This window comes from Monodelphis domestica, chromosome 3, assembly GCF_027887165.1.
Source record: "Monodelphis domestica isolate mMonDom1 chromosome 3, mMonDom1.pri, whole genome shotgun sequence".
Classification (NCBI taxonomy): domain Eukaryota; kingdom Metazoa; phylum Chordata; class Mammalia; order Didelphimorphia; family Didelphidae; genus Monodelphis; species Monodelphis domestica.
Genome location: NC_077229.1, coordinates 456,810,979 through 456,832,183, shown reverse-complemented (window position 1 = coordinate 456,832,183; position 21,205 = coordinate 456,810,979). Strand labels below are relative to the sequence as shown.

The window sequence follows — 21,205 nt, the reverse complement described above, 5'->3', positions numbered from 1 at the left end:
TGCAACAACAAATACACACAAGCATCTATATAATAAACATGAAGTGGAAAAATATAAATAAGTATAGAATAGCTAAAGACAAGATAGTGTGGACAGGAGGTGTAAAGATCAGAAAGGGCTTCATGCAGAAAATGGTACTTTTAGATTACATCATTTAAAAATACTCCATAATATTCTACTATTAAAAACAATTCATGTTTAGTATTGTAATTTACTAAACATAATTCCTTTGAAAAGTATATGATAACCCTAAACTTATCTTTTCTGTAAGTCCTTATGTCAAAAAGTAAGTGGGTTTTCTCAAAGTAAGAAACTCAAAGAAAATTATAATATTTTTATGTCAATAAGACAAATCTATGATCTCAATGGAGATAGCACAGTATAGTAACTGAGATAGAGAAAGACTTTGCAAGTAGTGGTAGTCTCTCAGTGATCGAGAATGACTATTGTCTTTGTACAGTTTCAGTACGGTGTACAGTACAGTACAGTACGGTGTACCCTCATGTGGCTTTGGAGTCCAAAGGCTGAGGCACAGAGTTTGTGGCACATGGGGCATGGGGCGCCAGTTGTTACGGGAGGTGCGGTTGTGGACTGGTGTCGGTGTTCACACACAGCGGCAAGACGTCGACGTCGCTCATCTTCAAAGGTGGCGGCGGCATGGTGAATGTGGGTTCACCAGCTGCTTCTGTCAGTTGCTTTGGTGTAATGCCAGCCCAGTTCAAGTTGGACTTTAGCTGATCCTTGAATCTTTTCTTTGGTTGGCCTTGTTTCCTGAGTCCAGCTGACAGTTCACCATAGAATGAATACCTGTCTTGGTATTCGCTGTGGGTCCATGCGGAGGGCATGTCCAGACCATCGTAGCTGGGTTTTGAGGACCAGGACTTCGATGCTGGTGGAGTTGGCTCTGTCAAGGACTTCCTGGTTGGTGATTCAGTCCTGCCATCGGATCCTCATGATTGACCGGAGGGAGCATTGGTGGAATTGCTCCAGCTGTTTCATGTGCTTCCAGTACAGTGTCCATGTTTCACAACCGTACAGGAGCGAGCTGAGGACCACTGCGTTGTACACTTTGAGCTTCGTCACAGTGCTTACACCACTGTGTTGGAGGACTTTGCAGCGCAGTCGCCCAAGTGCCTGGCTGGCCTTTTGGATCCTGGCATTAATCTCATGGTCTAGGGACCCGTCGTTGGCGATGGTGCTGCCCAGGTACTTGAAAGTGTTGACGTTAGAAAGCTGCGTGCCATCGATAGTTATGCACGGCTGGTTCATTGGCCTCCCTGGTGCAGGTTGGAACAGCACCTCTGTTTTGCTGAGGCTGATAGTCAGGCCAAACAGTTTTGTTGTGGTGGAAAACCTGTCCACAATGGTTTGGAGATGATTTTCTTGGTGGGCCATGAGAGCATAGTCATCTGCGAAGAGAGCTTCCAGGATGAGTCTCTCTGTTGTCTTTGTTTTTGCAGTCAGGTGGCGAAGGTCGAATAGTGAGCCATCCAGTGGGTATTTGATGTAGATGATCAGGTCTAGATCCATCACGGTATGTCGTAATACTTGGGTGAAGTATAGGTTGAAGAGTACCGGAGCGAGGACACAGCCTTGTTTCACGCCATTGGAGATGTTGAAGCGATCAGAAGTCTCTCCACCAGATAGGACTTCCCCCTGTCATGTCGACATGAAAGAGCTGGATCAGTTTGACAAATTTTGCTGGGCAACCGAGCTTCCTAAGGATCACCCACAATGCGTCCCTGTTCACTGTGTCGAACGCCTTTGTCAGGTCTATGAAGACAATGTAGAGACTCAGGTTCTGCTCAAGGCATTTTTCCTGCATTTGTCTCACTGTGAAGACCATGTCAATGATGCTGCGATCTGGTCGGAAGCCACATTGTGATTCAGCCAGGTTCTGCTCTTAAACAGATGACAGGAGTCTGTTGAGTATAACACGGGTGAGGATCTTTCCAGCAGTGGAGAGTAGTGAGATGACTCTGCAAGTAGGAAATAACAAAGGCTGGTTTTGCAAAGGAGGGTCTGCTCACACACACAAAACTGAAAGAGCAGTTCCAGAATCTGGGGGAAGAGATAAAACTGAGGACCAAAGACTGCTGAGGATCTGGTCTCACCTATTTCATAGCAAAGGTGTTGAATTTGGAGTTGGAGTATCTGAATTCAGATCCTGGCTCAGCTACTTTTTACTACCTGTGTGACTTTGAATAAGTTACTTAAACTCTCTAGGTCTCAGTTTCTCAGTTTCTGTAAAATGAAAGGTATAGACCAGGGGTCCCCAAACCATGGCCTGAGGGCCACATGCAACCCCCTGAGGTCACGTATCCGGCCCCCACCTCACTCCCAGACAAGGCACCTCTTTCATTGGTCATCAATGAGAGGAGCACTGTATGTGGCGGCTCCAAAAAGCACAGCATCACTCACATACAGTACTACTTCCAGTGACATAATCCTCTGCATGGTGCCTTAGAACGAGGTGCTGCGCAAAGGATTATGTGGCTGCACAACAGAAGACATCAGCATGGTGAGCGGAGATCTGGAGGAGGGGATTCCACACTGTGTATACTGCTGCCTGGTTAGGGTTAGGGTTAGGGTTAGGTTTTTATAGTCCGGCCCTCAAATGGTCTGAGTGAACTGGGCCCCTGTGAAAAAAGTTTGGGGACCCCTGGTATAGACTTTAGGAACTCTAAATCTATGACCCTATGATCCTAGTCCTACCAACCATAATTTTAACCACCATCTATTCATGCCCTTACAACATATTTAACTCATCCTTGTTCTTTCATAAATCCTCCACAAGAGTTCTAATCAAAGTTTTAAGGACCTTCCTCTGGATCCTCTGACATTGTCTATATATTAATCTATTAGTCATCCTTTGCTGTCACATACTGAAAGAAAATCCTTCCTCCAAAGGAAGGCAGATTGTTTAGGAGAGACTTAGATGGGTGGAAGATGAGAAATACCCAGCTAAGGACCTCCCCAGGTCCAGGAAAGCACAAAACCCTTGGACTTTTGAAACAAAGTCTATTTTGATCATTGTAGTAAGGGGAAAGGATAGGAAGGGTCCTAAAACTACAGATCGAGACTCAAACCACCTTCTATGCACCTTTCAAGAGGAACTCTTCATTGCTTCTGTAGGACCTGCCTATCCACTCCCCACTCTTACTTAAAACACCCAAATGTTATCTATCTGCTCATCTAATTACCCAGATTGTCTTTAAGAAGGCTAAGAAGACAGGACTGGCTGCCATGGTCAGGGTCTAGCCTCACTCGCGACTCCAGGGTTCCCAGCAGGTGGCGAATGATCAGTCAAAATAAATAAAATAAAATAAATAACAAACGGAAGACAGCTTAATCATAACGGCCATGGGATTGCTTTGCATCTCAGCTGCTCCAACATTCCCAGGCCTGGGATTTATTTTTATACCCATTTTCTTGGCATGCAGGTATTCGAAATCAAGAGAGATAATTGGAAAAGCAATACATTAACTTTTAACAAATCACTTGATTAACATTCTATATTTTTGTATTGTGATTACAGACAGAATACAAGATAAATTATTTCATCACAGGTGGCTTACTAGGGAGTTTGAGTTACTGATTTGTGTAAATGAGTCACTTAGGCATATTGAAGCTTAGTGTACCTGTACTGTACCTATATGTATTGTAGGGGCCTCTATGATTGATTTGTGTGCTGGCTTCACGAGAAAGTTTTGGGCTTGGCCTGTAATTGCGGTTTTGCTGGGAATTATGTACCTAAGTAAAAGTTAACCCATGATAGTCTTTTGGGATTGGGTTTGAGGGTCTGATCTTTTGGTGATATTTTGGGGAATAAGGTACATGTGTTTTGCTCTTGCATTATTTCTTTTGAGACTAGGGGGAATAATAATCATGTCAATTCATAGGTAAGGGGTGTAAACCTCAAAATTCCTTAGACTTATAAATGTTGGAATTTTCACCATTGGGATATTTCATACTTGGAAAATTTCTTACTGATAGTCTATTGGAATGGGAACCCCATTGGCATGGGAGGTTCCTTCTCTTCCCTTCTTAAGATTACTTTAGGACAGAAACCCTTTGCTGAACAATGGAAAGGACTTTGACCTATGCTTAAGCATAGAACAGGAATTTCTTTGAGTCTTGATTGATTTTAGAATTGATACAATGGAGATACTCCACCCTATTCAGTCCTAATAGGATTGAGTAAGGGCTGCAGCCTAGATCAAAAACTTAATTATTCCAATCTCTACCATACTCAAGTTAACAGGATTTAGAAAGGGCTGTGGCAAAGGAGTAAAGATTTAATCATTTGAAAAATATGACCTTCAACAGACATGTGCAAAAGCCAGAAACCTCTGGGCGGTCCTGGGTTAAGCGAGAGCCTCCATTGACAGGGAAATTGATGAAGAGTGATTGGTAGATGTGAGGACTGAGGGGAGGCAACTTGGATGGTTTCCTTAAAGATAGGAGGGTCTGGAGACTGGAGGTTGAGGAGTTTTGGTCGGTGTGGTTGCTGGGCTCTGAGAAGGCTTGCTCTGAAGGAAGCTGAAGGTGGGGGCCTCTGAGACTGTTTCTCCATTTTGGACACGTGAGTAATAGGGACTGATCTCTTTTCTTTGCCCCAGCTATCTAAGGGCTTGGGCCTTTTGGCCTAGCCTAAACAGAAGGGGTATTTAAGCCCTATTCCCTTCTCTCCCTTTTTCTCTCTCTCTATCTCTAATTTCTTTCTTACTCCTATTGTAATTAAACTCCAAAAAAGGCTGACGGCTGACTTGAGTTTTTCATTTAGGAATTACATAGCTGATTCCTTGGCGACCTTAAATTAATATATATCAGTCTTTTAAGGTGATTCCCTTGTTACATTGTGGTTCAAGGAGGACTCTGTGGTCTCCCCAGCTACCACGCGTGACTCTGTCAAGGTGTTGTGGTCTGATGGCCCCCAGCAACTGGCTAGTAGCCCAAATCTCCTCTCAAGCCTGGGGTTGGCTTCCTACGTAACCCAGAGTCCCAGTTAATAAACCCTTGGGATTACCTTAGCCAAGTGGATCTCTGACAAGTAGCTCTCAGACAGGTTGGTCTCTGTACTCCAGGGAGAAGACAGTCTACTCCAAGATAAATTCTCTAGCCCAGGAATCCCTAAACTTTCCCCAAGATTAGTTCTTCCCAGGGAAAATGCCAGAACAAAGATTCTCCTTCCAGCTCAGTGGAAAGCCAGATCCAGGGTGGCAGTTAAAACCAGTCAAATCCCAAGATCCTCTTCTCCTTCCAGAATCTTTCCCCTCAGGGCTTGTATCCAAATTCTCCTCCTTTCCTCATAATGACAATCTATGAATTTTCTCTATCCCTTACTTACATTTCTACAATGTCAACCTATCCTTTGTCCAATTATATATTTTTCTGAAATATTCTATAGCATGTCTCCTGGGCAATGCTTCATTTGAAATGAATTATAGTCAATTCATAATTACTAAATGCTTCTCTATGTACATATTAAAATATATGTATAATTTATTATATATTCTATATAACATATTCTTTGTATTTGAAAATTATATTTAAAAACTGCTGGGAAAATTGGAAAACAGTATGGGAGAGATTGGATCTAAATCAACATCTCACACCCTATACATGGAGAGTCAAATCAAAAATTAATTGGAAATTAAATAATTCTCTAAAATCAGTTAGTTAAAAAGAAACTCATAGAAACAATTAATAATTTCATTGAAGAAAATGACAATGATGAGACATCTTTTCAAAATCTATGGGATACAGCCAAAGCAGTACTTAGGGGGAAATTTATATCCTTGAGTTCATATATTAACAAATTAGGGAGGGCAGAGGTCAATGAATTGGACCTGCAAATTAAAAACCAGAAAGTGAACAAATTAGAAATCCTCAGATGAAAACTAAATTAGGGATCTTTAAAATTAAAGGAGAAATTAATAAAACTGAAAGTCAAAGAACTATTGATTTAATAAATAAGACTAGAAGCTGGTACTTTGAAAAAACAAATAAAATAGACAAAGTACTAGTCAGTCTAATTAAAAAAAGGAAAGAAATAAACCAAATTGACAGTATCAAAAATGAAAAGGGAGACCTCACCTCTAATGAAGAGGAAATTAAGGCAATCATTAAAAACTATTATTCCCAATTATATGGCAATAAATATAGAAATCTAGGTGTTATGGATGAATATTTACAAAAATAAAAATTGCCTAGATTAACAGAAGAAGAAATAGAATCCCTAAATAACCCCATATCAGAAAAAGAAATTAAACAAGCCATCAAAGAACTCCCTAAGAAAAATCCCCAGGACCAGATGGATTCACAAATGAATTCTATCAAACATTGTAATGGACTTCTCCATTAGTGGCAATGCAGTGATCCTGAACAATTCAGAGGGATTTATGAGAAAGAACACTATCCACATTCAGAGAAAGAACTGTGGAAGCAAAAACACAGAAGAAAAACAACTGCTTGATGACATGGGTTGATGGGGACATGATTGGGGATGCAGACTCCAAATGATCATCCTAGTGTAAACATCAACAACATGAAAAACGTTTTTGACCAAAGACACATGTAAAACCCAGTGGAATTGCAAGTCGGTTATGGGAGGGGGCGGGGAGAGGAGAAGGAAAGAATATGATTCTTGTAAACAAGGGATAATGTTCTAAATTGACCAATTAAATAAAACTAAAAAAAAAAACCTCACACTGTATTGACAAATTCAAAATGGGTAAATGACTTAAATATAACGAAGGAAACTATAAGTAAATTTAAGGTGAACATAGAATAACATACCTGTCAGATATATGGAAAAGGAAAGAATTTAAGACTAAGCAAGAGATTGAGAATATTACAAAATGCAAAATGAATAATTTTGATTATATTAAATTTTAAAGGTTTTGTACAAACAAAACCAATGCAACCAAAATTAGAAGGGAAACAATAAATTGGGAAAAAAATCTTCATAACAAAAACCTCTGACAAAGATCTAATTTCTGAAATAATAAGGAGCTAAATCAATTGTACAAAAAATCAAGTCATTCCCCAATTGATAAATGGGCAAGAGTCATGAATTGACAATTTTCAGATAAAGAAATCAAAATCATCAATAAGCACAAGAAAAAGTGTCCTAAATCTCTCATAATTAGAGAAATGCAAATCAAAAAATCTCTGAGGTACCACCTCACACCTAGCAGGTTGGTTAATATGACAGCAAAGGAAGGTAATAAATGTTGGAGGGGATGTGGCAAAGTCGGGACATTAATGCATTGCTGGTGGAGTTGTGAATTGATCCAATCATTCTGGAAGGCAATTTGGAATTATGACCAAAGGGCTTTAAAAGACTGGTTGCCCTTTGATCCAGCCATACCACTGCTGGGTTTGTACCCACCAAAGAGATAATAAGGAAAAATATGTGTACAAAAATATTTATAGCTGTGCTCTTTGTGGAAAATGAGGGGATACCCTCCAGTTGGAGAATGGCTGAACAAATTCTGGTATCTGTTGATGATGGAATACTATTGTGCTAAAAGGAATAATGAACTGGAGGAATTCCATGTGAACTGGGATGACCTCCAGGATGTGATGCAGAACAAAAGGAGAAGAACCAGAAGAATACTGTACACAGAGACTGATACACTGGGGCACAATCAAATGTAATGGACTTCCCTACTAGTAGCAATGCAATGATCCAGAACAACTCAGAGGGATTTATGAGAAAGAACGCTATCCACAATCAGAGGAAAAACTGTGGGAGTAGAAACACAGAAGAAAAACAACTGCTTGATCACATGGGTTGATGGGGATATGATTGGGGATGTAGATTCTAAATGGTCACTCTATTGCAAATATGAATAATACGGAAATAGGTCCTTGATCAATGATAGATATAAAACCCTGTGAAATTGCTAGTTGGCTACAGGAAGGGGGAGAGAACAGGGGAGGGAAAGAACATAAATCATGTAACCATGGAAAAACCTTCCTAATTAATTTTTAAAAAGAAAATTCTATTTGTTCACATATAAATTATATATACATTATTATGTTATCTATTACATAATACATAGAATAGTAGAGCATGCTTTATATGGATATATAAATATATTTCAATATGTATATACATATATATGTTTAAAATATATGAATAGTTCTAAGGGTTGTTTATCCAACTGTTTATCAAGGACTGGACCACAGAGCTATTCTAACAATGTACCTAAGGCAAGGGGTGAAGGCAGCTCATGGAGGTGGGGAAAGGGGAAAGTTGCCAGAGAAAGCACATCCTAGAACACCATCTTATGATCCTGAGGCAGGAGAAGGATTGCAAGAAACAGACTGGGCCAGACAAAGGCTAACAATATAACCACCACCCCCCCCCCCAAAAAAAAAAAAACGTAGACTATAGCCACCAAAGGAATCAAGGGTGAAGTCTCTGAGAGTGAGAAAGTGTGCCTCACCAGTCAGAGGAGCAGGTATAGGAAGGAAGGGAACCTTGGAGGGGTGCTATTGGTGCTTCTAAATTTCAATGCACTAGAAAAAAGTTCCAGTCAAATCAGGTTAATAAAAAAAAATCTGCCAAATATTAAGTATTTTTCATCTATTTGGCTTTTCTTATTTAGTTTAGCTTGACATATGCCTAAAATGTACCTACTTCCTCTTCTCTGACTCTCAAAAATCCTTATCTTCCTTCAGAGCTCTGGTCAGGTCACTTCCTACATGAAGATTTTTCTGATTCCCCCCAGATTCAAAGCCCTTTTCATTCTCAAAGTTCCTTTTATTCACTCATATGTGAATGTATTCAATTTCTCCACAACCAACCCCAAGTAGTATGGAAGCAGAGATTACTTAATTGGGGGGAGGGGGGGGACCTTAAGCCAATAGTTATATCTCATACATATTATTTAGAAAATATTCTTGAATTGAATTCAGAAAGACATTCTCTTCCCTATCTAACCAGTTCCTTCCCTCCTGCCTTCAAATATACCCAAGCTATAAAAGATTCTGCTTGAGTACTCCCTTCTACATGAAGCCCTCCCTGATCCCTTTAACTTCAAATGAACTTTCTCCCTAAGGATCTTGTATTTACATACATCTATGCTGTTTCTTTTTTAGAACATAGACTTCCTGTAATTAGGGATTTTTTTTTTACTTTGTATCCCTAGGGTCTGGCACAGGGCTTGGCTTAATGAATGTTCATGGATTGGTTAACATGAAAAAGAATTTGAAAAACAAATACAAAATGAAAACCAAACAAAATATGGCAAACCCAGTATCCTTAAAAGAACAACCTTTTCCAAGCATTTCTAGTGGCCCAATTTAGATACAATTGATAAAATAATCATAAAGCATTCTCATCTAATTAATGAGCATTTGCCAGATGTCACCATGACACAGGCCCACCATGCTATTCTCTGGGTATCTTCATGATATACCAGCATGGTACCCTTCCCTGCCTCCATCACCTTCCAACTTTAACATTGAGAAAAATAATTAAACAAATGCCATTATATTTGGAAAGGACATGGCAATCAATTGTCATAAGTCAGCATCACTGTGATTTCCCTGTTCAAAACATTTCTCCCTGGCCGCTACTGACTTATGTGTGTTCAGCCTTCCTTTCTTCAACCTCCATAATGTAAATTCCTTGAGAGCAGGGATTATCTTGTTTGCTTTTCTGATATCCCTTATATTTAGTACAATTTCTAGCACATCATGTTTAATCACTGCCTTTTCGTTCTGGTGTGGTAAGAAGGAGCCTTGACTGACTGGAAATAAGTCATTATATCTCTCCAAGTTTCATTTTCCTCAGCTACAAAGGAATCATGAAAATTGTAATTTACAAGGGCTGTGAGGATCAAGTGAGAAGTTTGTAAAAAACACTATGCCAACTTTTAGGTATTATAGAAATTATATCAAATTAAGTTATCCCCAAGGTATTTTTTTACTAACACCTTTTTAGTCAAATTCAAATGATTGCATATTCTAAAAGTAATATAATGAAGCTATTTCTCTAATTATTCTAGATTTCATGCTTTTCAATCATTTACTATCAATTTATCTGAATTAGTGACACTTTACTGTATCTATAAAAGCTGGATTACATTAACCAAATCTTGCAGAAGTTCTAGGATTTTTCTCAGGCACAAAAGATATTTTTGTCAAGGAAGAATCAGCTACATGTATGGGTGCTTGAAATCTGATACTCTCTAAAGATTTCTCCAATTTGGGTTTTTTTTCAAAATGCCTTTCTATAACCATTTTCTTACATCAGATGGAAATAATTTTGACATTTCTCCTTCTCAATGATTCCATATGGTCAAAATGCCCTAAAGACATGTATTAAAAACTCTATATTGTATTTATAATAAACAGGCTGGGATGCAATGCTCCATTTCTGGAAATTTCTTGTTGCTTTGTGGAAAATAAGGCTTCTAATAGCAACAAGTTTTTCCAAAGAAAGTCACCTGGAAAGTTTGATTCCAACTATACTCTAAGGCTATGAAATTCTCAAAGTAACTAGTCAGACTCAAGGCAACCCATATTTGGAGAATTCCCAAGAATCCTATGGCTATTACCATCAAAATTCAAAGCCTAGAGTTAGGATATAGGATTAGGGACAATCTTCCACTAGACCCAAACCCCCAAAACATACTAAGAGGTACCCTGGTAAGGCCTTCAGCCTAGCAATGATCCAGGATTCAATTAAATTAAATAATCATTTTTCAGAGAAGCCACTATTAGGGAAAGTTTGACAAAGCCAATGCCCTCTTCTCCACCCAAATCTTTCTTGACATCCTTGTAGCATTTTACATTACTGCACCCTCTCCTCCAGGAGACTCTCCTCTTCTCTGGCTCTCTTCCTATATGTCTAATAGATCCTTCTCATGGGGCCTTTGAGGAATCATTATCCATGCCCTGCCCCTTGTGCATAAGTTTACCCAAGGGCTCTGGTCTGGGTCATTTTCTCTTTTTATACCCTCTGGGTGATATCAGGAGTTCCAAAGGTTTCAATGATCATTTCTACCTAAATTTCAGATCTCTATTTTTACCCTCATCTCTCTCCTGTGTTCCAATTTATCTATTAGACATTTCCACTGCATGTCCCATACACATCTCAAATCTAACATGTCCAAATAGAATCAATTCTATTTTCACCAAAAACCTATTATTCTTCTTCATGACTTCTCCATGGCTGTTGAAGTCATCAACATCAAGTCACCAAAGTGCTCATTCTTAATTTTTCACTTTTGCTCACTCCACATATCCAACCAGTTTCCAACCCATATTGTTTCTCCCTCTACAATATCTCTCACATATTCTCTTCTCCATTTGTTTCCATGACACTGGTTCAGATCACCATTGACATGGGCACCATACCCCCAGAAACCCAGGCAAACTATTATCAGGGAAACTCCCTTGCTCCCTTACATCCTCATGACTCTGAGCCTAAAAACACCCAATGACCCCTCTAGGGTCCTAAGATGACAAGCTTCCTTTGATCGTCCTCTAGATTTAAGATGGACAGAAAGATGCACCTCTAGGCTACACCTCAGTCCTATCAGACATCTGTTTGTTCCCTAAAACTAAGGAATCTTTATGTCCCCAGCCAGACCCCAGTATGATCACCCCACCTCATGTCTGAGTGACCAACACTCTCTGTTGTAAAAAGTATAAAATCCCCAGAACTGATGTCATCTGGGGGAACAGCCTTTCCATCCATGCTGTCCTCCCAAGGAACTGCTCCCCATTTTGCTGTTCCACCTTGCTATCCTCCTGGCCATTCTCAACATTACCTCCTAAATTAATAAATTTCTCTTTTGTTTTTAAGCTAAGTTTCCTTCCCAAACCCCAAGGGTACACATCTGCACCCCCATAACAACCATGACCTCTTTCTCAAACAATTATAATACCTCTAATTGATCTCAGCTCAAATCTTCTTCCACCTCATAATCCATCATCCACATAGCTTTGACCAAAGTAATATTTCTAAAACATAAAGGTGCCTATGTTCAAATATGGACTCAAACTCTATCTGCCTCAAGTTTCCTCAACTATAAATGGAGATGAAAAAAGCACCTACTTCTTAGGGTTGTGAAGATCAAATGAGAGATCTGTAAAATGTACACAGTGCCTGGGCATGTGATAGACACTAGAAATGTCTGTTTCCTTTCCTTTCTTTCATCCTTCCTTCCTACCATGCTCCAGAGGCTACTGTCTTTATCCTGGATCAAATACAAAATCCCATGTTGTCATTCAAAACTCTTCACAACCTGATTCCAACATACCTTTCCAGGCTTATTCCATATTACTCTCTTTCATAAACACTACATTACAGCCAAAGTGCCCTCTTACTGTTTCTCACAACAGATACCACATCTCCTCTCCTTGCTTTTGCATGAGATGCCACTCTGTTAGGTATACACTCCCAGTTTGGAGAAGTAGTTCTGTTCAAAGCTCAGCTCAAACACCACTCTCTGTATGAGACCTTTCCTGATATTCCCAGGTGCTTGTATCTCCTCCTTCCTAAATAACCTCATAGGTAAGTTCTTCATATCTTTTGTATTTATTCTTTGTGTTCATGTTGCTTCCTCCTTGGAAGCAGGATTCTTTGTATTTTTGTTGTTATGTTGCTAGAGCCCAGCATAGTGCCTGGGACATCATAAATTCTCATTGATTGATTAATGGGGTACAACTCATCCCAGTGAAGGGAAAATCTACATTGATAAGCTCTTGGATCCATTGTGATATTAAAGGAAATTCACACATATTTAGCATAAATGTATAGATGCATTCATAAAATAAGCCTTATAGTTGTTGAGAGAATCCATATATATGTGTGTGTGTGTGTATATAAATATGTATATATACTGAACAATCTTGACAATATCTGCAAGTATCCATTCAGTAGTAATTCTAAGTAGACATAGAATGAAAGCAAATATATCAGAAAACCTAATAAATTTACATACTGTGACAGCTAAAATGTCTTTTTTTCATGATCTTGATTACTAAGTAAGAGTTTATTTTGAAGACTTACAGTATCATCTGTCCCTTTACATTCAAAGAATTCCTTTAAGATAAGCTAAGGATTTTACTAAGCAAGTCATTAGCCTAATGAAAAGAGCTGTATGACATTGGAAATAATAAAACTAAAATATATTCTATAATTCTAATTTCCAGTTAATTCAAACTAGCTTTCTCTTCACTAGATTTAATTAATGATATTTTACTGAAATAATACAACACGATGTCTTTATGAAATAACAAAATTGCTGTTCCTACCTTTGAATTTCTCCATTCCCATCCATCACCTATTTCCTCTGAATGTTTAATAAATTCTGCACAATGCTGCTTGAATGTTTTTTCTTCTAAGAACTCATTTTCCGCCATCTGTGGGGGAAAAACCCTCAGAGTTAGCATTAAAAATAGAAGAAAAAATAGAAGGAACACTAAAACAATGTTAATTGTTCACCCAAAATTTGATTCAACAAGTTTAAAAAGATTGTTTCATTTTTATTATAATAAAATAACAAGGTAAAAATCAGAAACCTGATTTAACCAGATTTAAATTCATTATTTTTTAAATGAGGTATATAAAAATAACATGAAGCACAAGACTTCTCCTTTATATTATAATGATACAGTATACGTAGTAGTTGAGCTTGAGGTGGGCTATATATATATAAAACAACACTGCAGTACTGTTCTCCAAGAGTTTTGTCTTATTTCACTTTTCCTGGGCAGATAATGCTTTTCAGTTTCTGTAGCACTTCCTACCCTTCCTTCTACCTCCATTCTATTCTGCCCTTCTACTCTAGGAGTTTCAGAGAAAAAGGTGATTAGTGGAAATTGTATGAGAGAATTTAAGTAAAAGAGGGAAAGAAAGAATAAAACCATTTCTGCTGAGCACACAGTAATAAGTGATTACTAATTTTTTTCTCTATTTTAAATGAGAAAAATAGGCATAACAGTTTATATTTCTAAATCACATTTAAAGCTTTTTTTAATCCATTTCTATCTTATGAAGTATAAACATTATCTATATTGTACAGATAAGGAAACTGAGGAAAAGCGTTGAAGTGATTTACAAAGATCACACAATATCGGAGCTAGGATGTGAACCTAGGTCTCTCCTTACAATGAATTCCAGGGTCTTTCTATTATACCCCATTACTGCTTACTGTCTATGGAAATTTCACATTTTGAATGGAAATCATAATAGTGGTTTGGGATGTAGAGAAGAGAGATGGGAGAGGGGCACATAAGTAGGAGTGAAGAGAAAGAAAATGGGGGAGTGGGGCATGAGGGGAAGGGTCTAAAAATAATGTGTTGAAGTATAGCTTAAAAATTACTTAGTCTTTCTCTCTATTTCTCCTCACCAGTGTTTTGTTTTTTGTGCTGAAAGGAATAATGAACTGTAGGAATTCCAAGTGAACTGGAAAGATCTCCAGAAATTGAAACAGAGTGAGAGGAGCAGAACCAGGAGAACATTGTACACAGAGACTGATATACTGTGGTACAATCGAATGTAATGGACTTCTCTCCTAGCAGCAATGCAATGACCCAGGACAATTCTGAGAAACTTATGAGAAAGAACACTATCCACATCCAGAGAAAGAACTGTGGGAACAGAAACACAGACAAAAAACATAAGTTCGATCATGCGGTTCGATAGAGATATGATTAGGGTTTTGATGTTAAAAGATCACTCTACTGCAAATCTGAAAAACAGGAAAATAGGTTTTGAACAATGATACATGTGTAATCCAGTGGAACTGCTTGTCAGCTTTGGAAGGAGGTAGGTAAGATGGAGGGAATCGTGAATCATATAACCATAGAAAAATATTCCAAAGTTAAAAAAAAAAAGGAAATTACTTAGCCTTTAGATTATATTCACTTGTCAATTTTATGAAATCTGCAAGCTTGAAATTCTTATTAAAAACAGAATATCTATTTGAAAATTAGATGAATCAAAATAACCTGCAATAAGCTGAAGTATAAAATATGTAGCAATTTGTTACATAGAAATATCAATTTGTATAACCAGAAGGACCTAGTCCAATGCTCATTTTACAAATAAGAAAAATGTAGGCTTCAAGATGTCAGGTGACACCAAAGGCATGCTATAATTATATGCAAAGCTAAGAATAGAACTTGTGATAACCAATACATATTAATGCTATCTCCCCTTCCCATTATTTTAAAGCCTTAACACTTAAATACAAGGAGACCCAAAAAGCCACCAAGCCCAATCTAAAATCTGGGAAGTTGAAAGATATTTTGGAACCCTTCCTCCACAGGGAGAAGACCTGAAGAGTTTCTACTGAGCAAGTTCATACATTTCTGAAAAAAAGAGAGGAGCAAAATAGTTTGTATAAATAAAAGCTCTGATTAAGCAGGGAATGGATTTTTTTAAGCTAAATTCAATTAAACAGAACACAACTAACTGGAACCTTTGATTAACTAGATCTTTTTTATCCTGCTTTAATTAGAAAGAAGTAAATAACAAGATTAGAAACTGACCACATGGATTTTTTAAACTCAATTATCAGAGAATATATCTTAGAGTCACTGATTCCAAAATCATAGAAACAAAAAGTTGGAAAGGACCTAAGAAGTATCTAGTCCCACAATTAGCAACATGTCCTTAAACTGGATTCCTCAAACTATATTTCAAGGAATCCTTGGACAATAAGAGGGGAAAGGGAGTTTAGTCGACTACTATAACTTGTTTGAAGCTCTCCTGGTTCGTAGAGCTCATAACTTCTATTTCTAAGTTTGCAAAAACTAAATTCTGACGGCAATGTATTTGACAAAAATAAAAAAACAGACAAAATAACAGAAAAACAGGCACTTTTTGCTTAGTAGGCAGAAGACTGGTAGAAGGAAATAATTAGAACACTCAAGAAGGGTACTCTGAGTATGTTAGAGACTGTTGCTGATTGTAGCTACTCCTTGCATCTAGTCCATTAGCAAGATTCTATCAATTACTCAAAGCTGACATCTGTAGTTAAAAAAAAAAAAAGTATTGGGGAGGCTACAGATAACTGGAGTCCAGGACAATTCATCCAAGTGTCTGTAGTTTGCAGCAGGGGAATAACAAAAAAAACTGCAGGTTTGAGATCAGAAAGCAAAGGGGTCTTACAATTATCAAGCATGTGTTAAATCAGAGGAATTTGACCTCCCAGTTACAGAAGATGAATAGACTAGATGAATAAATAAATGCCTCTATGATTCGACCATCAAAAGATCAGGTCCAACTAAAATGTGAATCTGGTGTCTTTCTTAGATGATACCCTACTCTCCTAGGGGTAAGTTTGAGAACCCAAATGTAATGTTACCAAGGAGGAAAGGCTTTATATTCCAGTCCAGCAGCACTATTGCCAAAGAACCTGCCTAGCTAAGATCAGAAAGGCCTATCACCAAGAGACTGATCCTCTGTGTGTGTGTGTGTGTGCGCGTGTGTGTGTAGCACATGCATGCACAAGTGCTATAGAGATAATAAAAGATATCATGTTTATATGCATGTATGCATACATGTGAACATATTTAACATATCCATACGTGCCTGTATACACATATACTTATTAACAATGTCTACATTTTTGCCCACTTGTTATTCATCCTTCATTTTCAAAGGGGACCAGTGACATCACAAGGCAATGTCTTGACTAGCAACATGAATTGAAGTAAGGCAGAGTTGTTCCTAGTGGGTTAGTTTCACTCTCTCTTCCAGAGTCACTGAAGTCCAGTGGCAAGTCAAAAGTCAGAACAACTGGTGATACCCAGGATGCAGTGGATGGCCTTGGCATCTTTAATGTCTGATCAAGCTTTAAGAGGTCCACAGTGCCTGCTTCAGCCACTTTCCTGGCTGTGGGAAAAAAAAATGTCTCATCTGCCCTTTCTGTTGAAGGAAGTCTTCATGTTCTTGGGTGAAGACACCCCCCCTAACTCACTGACAGGTCTGAGGTCTAATGGTTGGTTTCCTTCAACCTCCTGCTGAAATGGTCTTACCAGGGTGTGGCTGATGTGCCAAGTTTCTTTCTACAAGTTTCTTAGAGCCACAGAGGCTTCTTAGAAGCTGTTGGATGCACAGCCCTGAAAGGAACTTCACAAGTCTTCACACCAGAAGTGCTGGTCTTCTGTAATAAGTAGTAATAATAAGAGACTATATTGATTGGGTTTTTTTGCTTATTGTATTTTACTTTTGTGCTTTTGTTGTTACTAACTTCATGCTTCTTTTTTAGAAAACAGTCTTTGATCAAGTGTCCTGTCTTATGGCAGAAAAAACATTGTCTAGTCTCTCTCTGCACATTTCTTGGCTTATAAACAGGTTTGGGGTGTGTTTTAACCATATTCAAATTCTTAATTTCCTCAATTTCCTTGTCTCTTAAATTTTTCTGTGATTCTTCCAATTTTTGCTGTAAATCTGCCAACTGTTTACTTTGATCTGTGTGACTCTCAAATATAGATGATGCAGCATCTCGTAATTCAATTAAACTCATAGTGTCATATTTAGGAAAATAATGTTTGAAAAAGTTTTTTAAATATGGTGTGCATCCTTTCAAAAATTGTCACCTTATATGCGATGTAGACTCTTCTGTGTTTGTTTCTATACCCATTATAGCTTCAGCCATCTCAGACAGGCAATCAATAAAGGAAGCTGGATGTTCTCCTTTATTTTGCACCAATCTGTCAAATTTTCCCCAGGCATTTGGTTTTGAGCAACACATTTTAATGGCTTGGAGCAAGTCCTCCCTGAATTTTCTGATAGGTCATGCTAATTAATGGGATTAGAGAAATCAAAGTCTTCCCATTGCTCCTCTGTAGGACAACTTTTCAGTGAAGTTTCTGACCTAGTCTTATCAATGAACTGATGATGCTCATGAGGCTAAAAAGTTCTGCCAAAAGAAATTCCACATCCTGAAAATTGGGTTCAAAAATTCAGAAAGCAAGTTTCAGCTCCTTATGAGTTTTATAGGGCTCATTGCTAAACTTTGGGAACCTTTTCTTCAGGGTATCTAATTCCTGGGTAGAAAATTGTCTATGAACCTTTGAATGCAACACACCAGCTGTGTTAGAAATCTTGGAAATGTCTTTGAATGGAAAAATTTTCTCAGCTTCACTATTTGCCTTAATGTCCTTGTCACTACCATTGCACTGTGCACTGGACTTTGCTTTCTTGGCCTTTCTGTCTTTCTCCTTGGGTGCATTATCTGCCTGACCATTTCCCTTATCCTTTATCTGATCTAGCCCTTTTGCCTTCAGGTTTCTTCAAACATGTTCTTAAACAAGAGTCTCTAAGTTTGTATCCACTACCATGATCTTTGCTGTTGTTTTAGGGATCACACATCTGTAAATGTTTCTAAGGTAAGTCAGAGTTTGCATTGCAGCCATGGAAATGAGGTAGATCTGAGTTAGAATTTGCCAGAGAATAGTTTCTTTTTGAAATGGTATCTGGTGTATGAACATAGTGGTGTTGCTTATGTATTGTACAGAATCTACAATCATATTTGTCATTTTGCTATATAAGATATTATAAATCCAATAGCCTACAATAGCTGCTAGGACAACTACCCCACAGATCACTTGATTAAACATCTTTGCCTTTAGGAATTGTAAAGTTCAGTCAGTCTGGGTGCCAAAATTGTAATAAGTAGTAATAATAAGGGACTATTGTAAACCTTAAAATTTCACAGACTTATGAATGTTAAAAATTTTACTCCACATTGAGGAATCCTCCAATTCCCTATTTGAAATAATTCCCTACCAGATAGTGAGAACTCTACTTGAATGTGAAAACTCCTTGCTATGGGAGTATCCCTACTCCACCCCTACTTAAGTCTGCTTTAGGGCAGAAAACTCCTTGCTAAGCAATGAAAGTACTTGAAAACCATACTTATAAAGGAAAGGAGTTCTTTGAGCCATGCCTGTTTTTGGAATTGATACAATGGGATGCTAGGGGCCTATAAAGGTGGGGCAACTTGTAAACTACTTAGACCTAAAAGGTGAAAACTTACTCAGAGGTTTTCTCTTAATGAAATTAGTCGACAGCAGCATTTTTTTCTGACTTACTAAAGAGATTAATCTACTCAGCTGTGAATTCAAAATGGGCTGTCTTTTGGAAAACATCTACAGTGATCGGTAGATGGAAGAACTTAGGGGAGGTGACATAGGAGATTTTACCCTTAAAAATAAGAGCTCAGAGAAGAGCTGGAGGTCATTCTGAAACATTCAGATTGAGGAAGGACTGATTCTGAAACATTCAGATGGAGGAAGGAGCTGGTGAAAGCAGCTGAGATGATGCTGGCCTGGTGTCACTAGAATCCTTGCTTAGGCAAACCTTGTGGTGAGTGTTAAAAGCCTGACTGACTGATCTCTCTCTCTTAAGACTCAGGTCTAGGCCATGTTGGCTTAAGGCCCTTCATACTTATTTCCTTTTTCTCTCTTTCTCTCTTTTCTTTAATTCCACATTTGTATTAATTAAATTCTCTATGAAACCCAGTTGACTTGGGTATTTGAATAATTGGGAATATTTCTCTGGCAACCACCTTATATTTGATTTAAAAACCAAGACACTGTAGTGAAACATATTTTCTGCAGTCAAATTTAATCACCCTCTCTTATATCTATCACAATTTATATCTTCCACCATTTTAACTCACTACAGTTTATGGGCTTCACTATTTTAAATCTCACACTATATTGATTGGTTATTGATAACTAACAGATCAGGCTGTTACCTACTTTCTTCCTCCATTCCTCCCTTTTCCTCCCTCCCTTCAGCCTCCCTTGTTCTCTCCTCCCCCCTTCCTTCTTCTTCTCTTTTCTTCTTCTAAATCAACTCAGGGATGAGTTTATGATGTTTCAAATGAAATACTTTTTCTCTTCTCTTAAATAAAAGGGTTTATTGGGGAAGACAGGGAAGGATAAGGAAATGGAAGGAAAGAGGTTTGGGGGGGTTTCCTATCACTAGGATGAATCTTAGATTGGAGGATGGTGGAATATAGTTCAATTGAGAGAAATGACTGATAGGTCTGGAAGTTCAGTCACTATCATCTACAGAGCAAGTCAGAGAGATATCTGGACTTTTGTCTTTCTTCTGTCTTCAAAGCCAAAAGACCACCTCCTTTCTGTCTTCAAGGTTAAAGACATAACTCTTCAGTTGGTCTGTTCCTTTCTTCCAACTGCTTCTCCTGGTAACATTCCAAATCAGAATATTTCTCATTTGACTGACAGGTCATCTCAGCTACTCCAAACTCTTGTTGCACACTTTCCAATCTCTCTCTCTTCCACACTTCCCTGAACACCCCATACACCCCATGTTTGCATTCATAGATACGACAATAGGTAATTAATTGTCTAAGGTGGAGAAGAGAGAAATCACAAGAAAATGCTGCAAGACAATAAGCTGGAGATTGATCATCTGTCAGTCAAATGAAGATTCCATTTGGAATGTGACTGGGAAACAGCTGGAGGCAAGAGCCAACTGCTTGACTGGATTTTAAGTCTTTGGGCTTTCTGGCTGATGTGAAGGAAGAAACTGGGTTTATCTCTGGGACTTGGGATAGTCAAGTTGGAGGTAGCCTAGCTGATTTGAAAGCAGAAGAAAAAGAAGGACAATAGTCCCTATATCTCTCTCTGACTGGCTCTGTTTCATAATAGTGAATGAATTGCCATTTCTCTCAATATCCTCCAACCTAAGATTCAATGTAGATAAAGGAAAAACCCTATCTCTCTTACCTTATCCTCTATCTTTCCTGTTTTCCCCAATAAACCCTTATTTGAGATAAAGAAGAGAAAAGAGTATTTCCTCTGAAACTTCACAGCTCACCCTGAGTGACTTAGAAGGAGGCTAAAGAAGAAAGGGGGAGAAGAAGCAGAGGGGAGGAAGGGAGGCTGGAAGAGGGAGGAAGAGAGATATAGAGGGAGGAGGGTAAGGAAAGGAGGAAGATAACTACCTAATCCATTAGTTATCTAGTATACCATCAATATATACCCTCAAATATCATCTATTACACTGAACACCCCATACACCCCATGTTTGCATTCATAGATACCACAACAGGTAATTAATTGTCTAAGGTGTAGAGAGATTGCAATTTGCAATAGTGAAGAAAGTATCTATAGTGATGAAATAAAAAAATCTTTTTAAAGTATTGTAGAAGACGTCAGGGGCATTACTGAATAAACCAAATTTCAT

At 38.2% G+C, this 21,205-nt stretch overlaps 1 protein-coding gene across 5 annotated transcripts in view; it reads right to left on the bottom strand.

The window, feature by feature from the left end:
- The window catches only part of ATG10 (autophagy related 10), a 409,500-nt gene that overhangs the window by 365,332 nt on the left and 22,963 nt on the right, over positions 1-21,205 (bottom strand). For all 5 annotated transcript variants that reach the window (XM_007487365.3, XM_007487366.3, XM_056824607.1 and 2 more), the window contains exon 2: positions 13,285-13,392. In XM_007487365.3, coding sequence (XP_007487427.1) covers positions 13,285-13,392 — 108 coding nt within the window. The remainder of the gene's footprint in view (positions 1-13,284; positions 13,393-21,205) is intronic.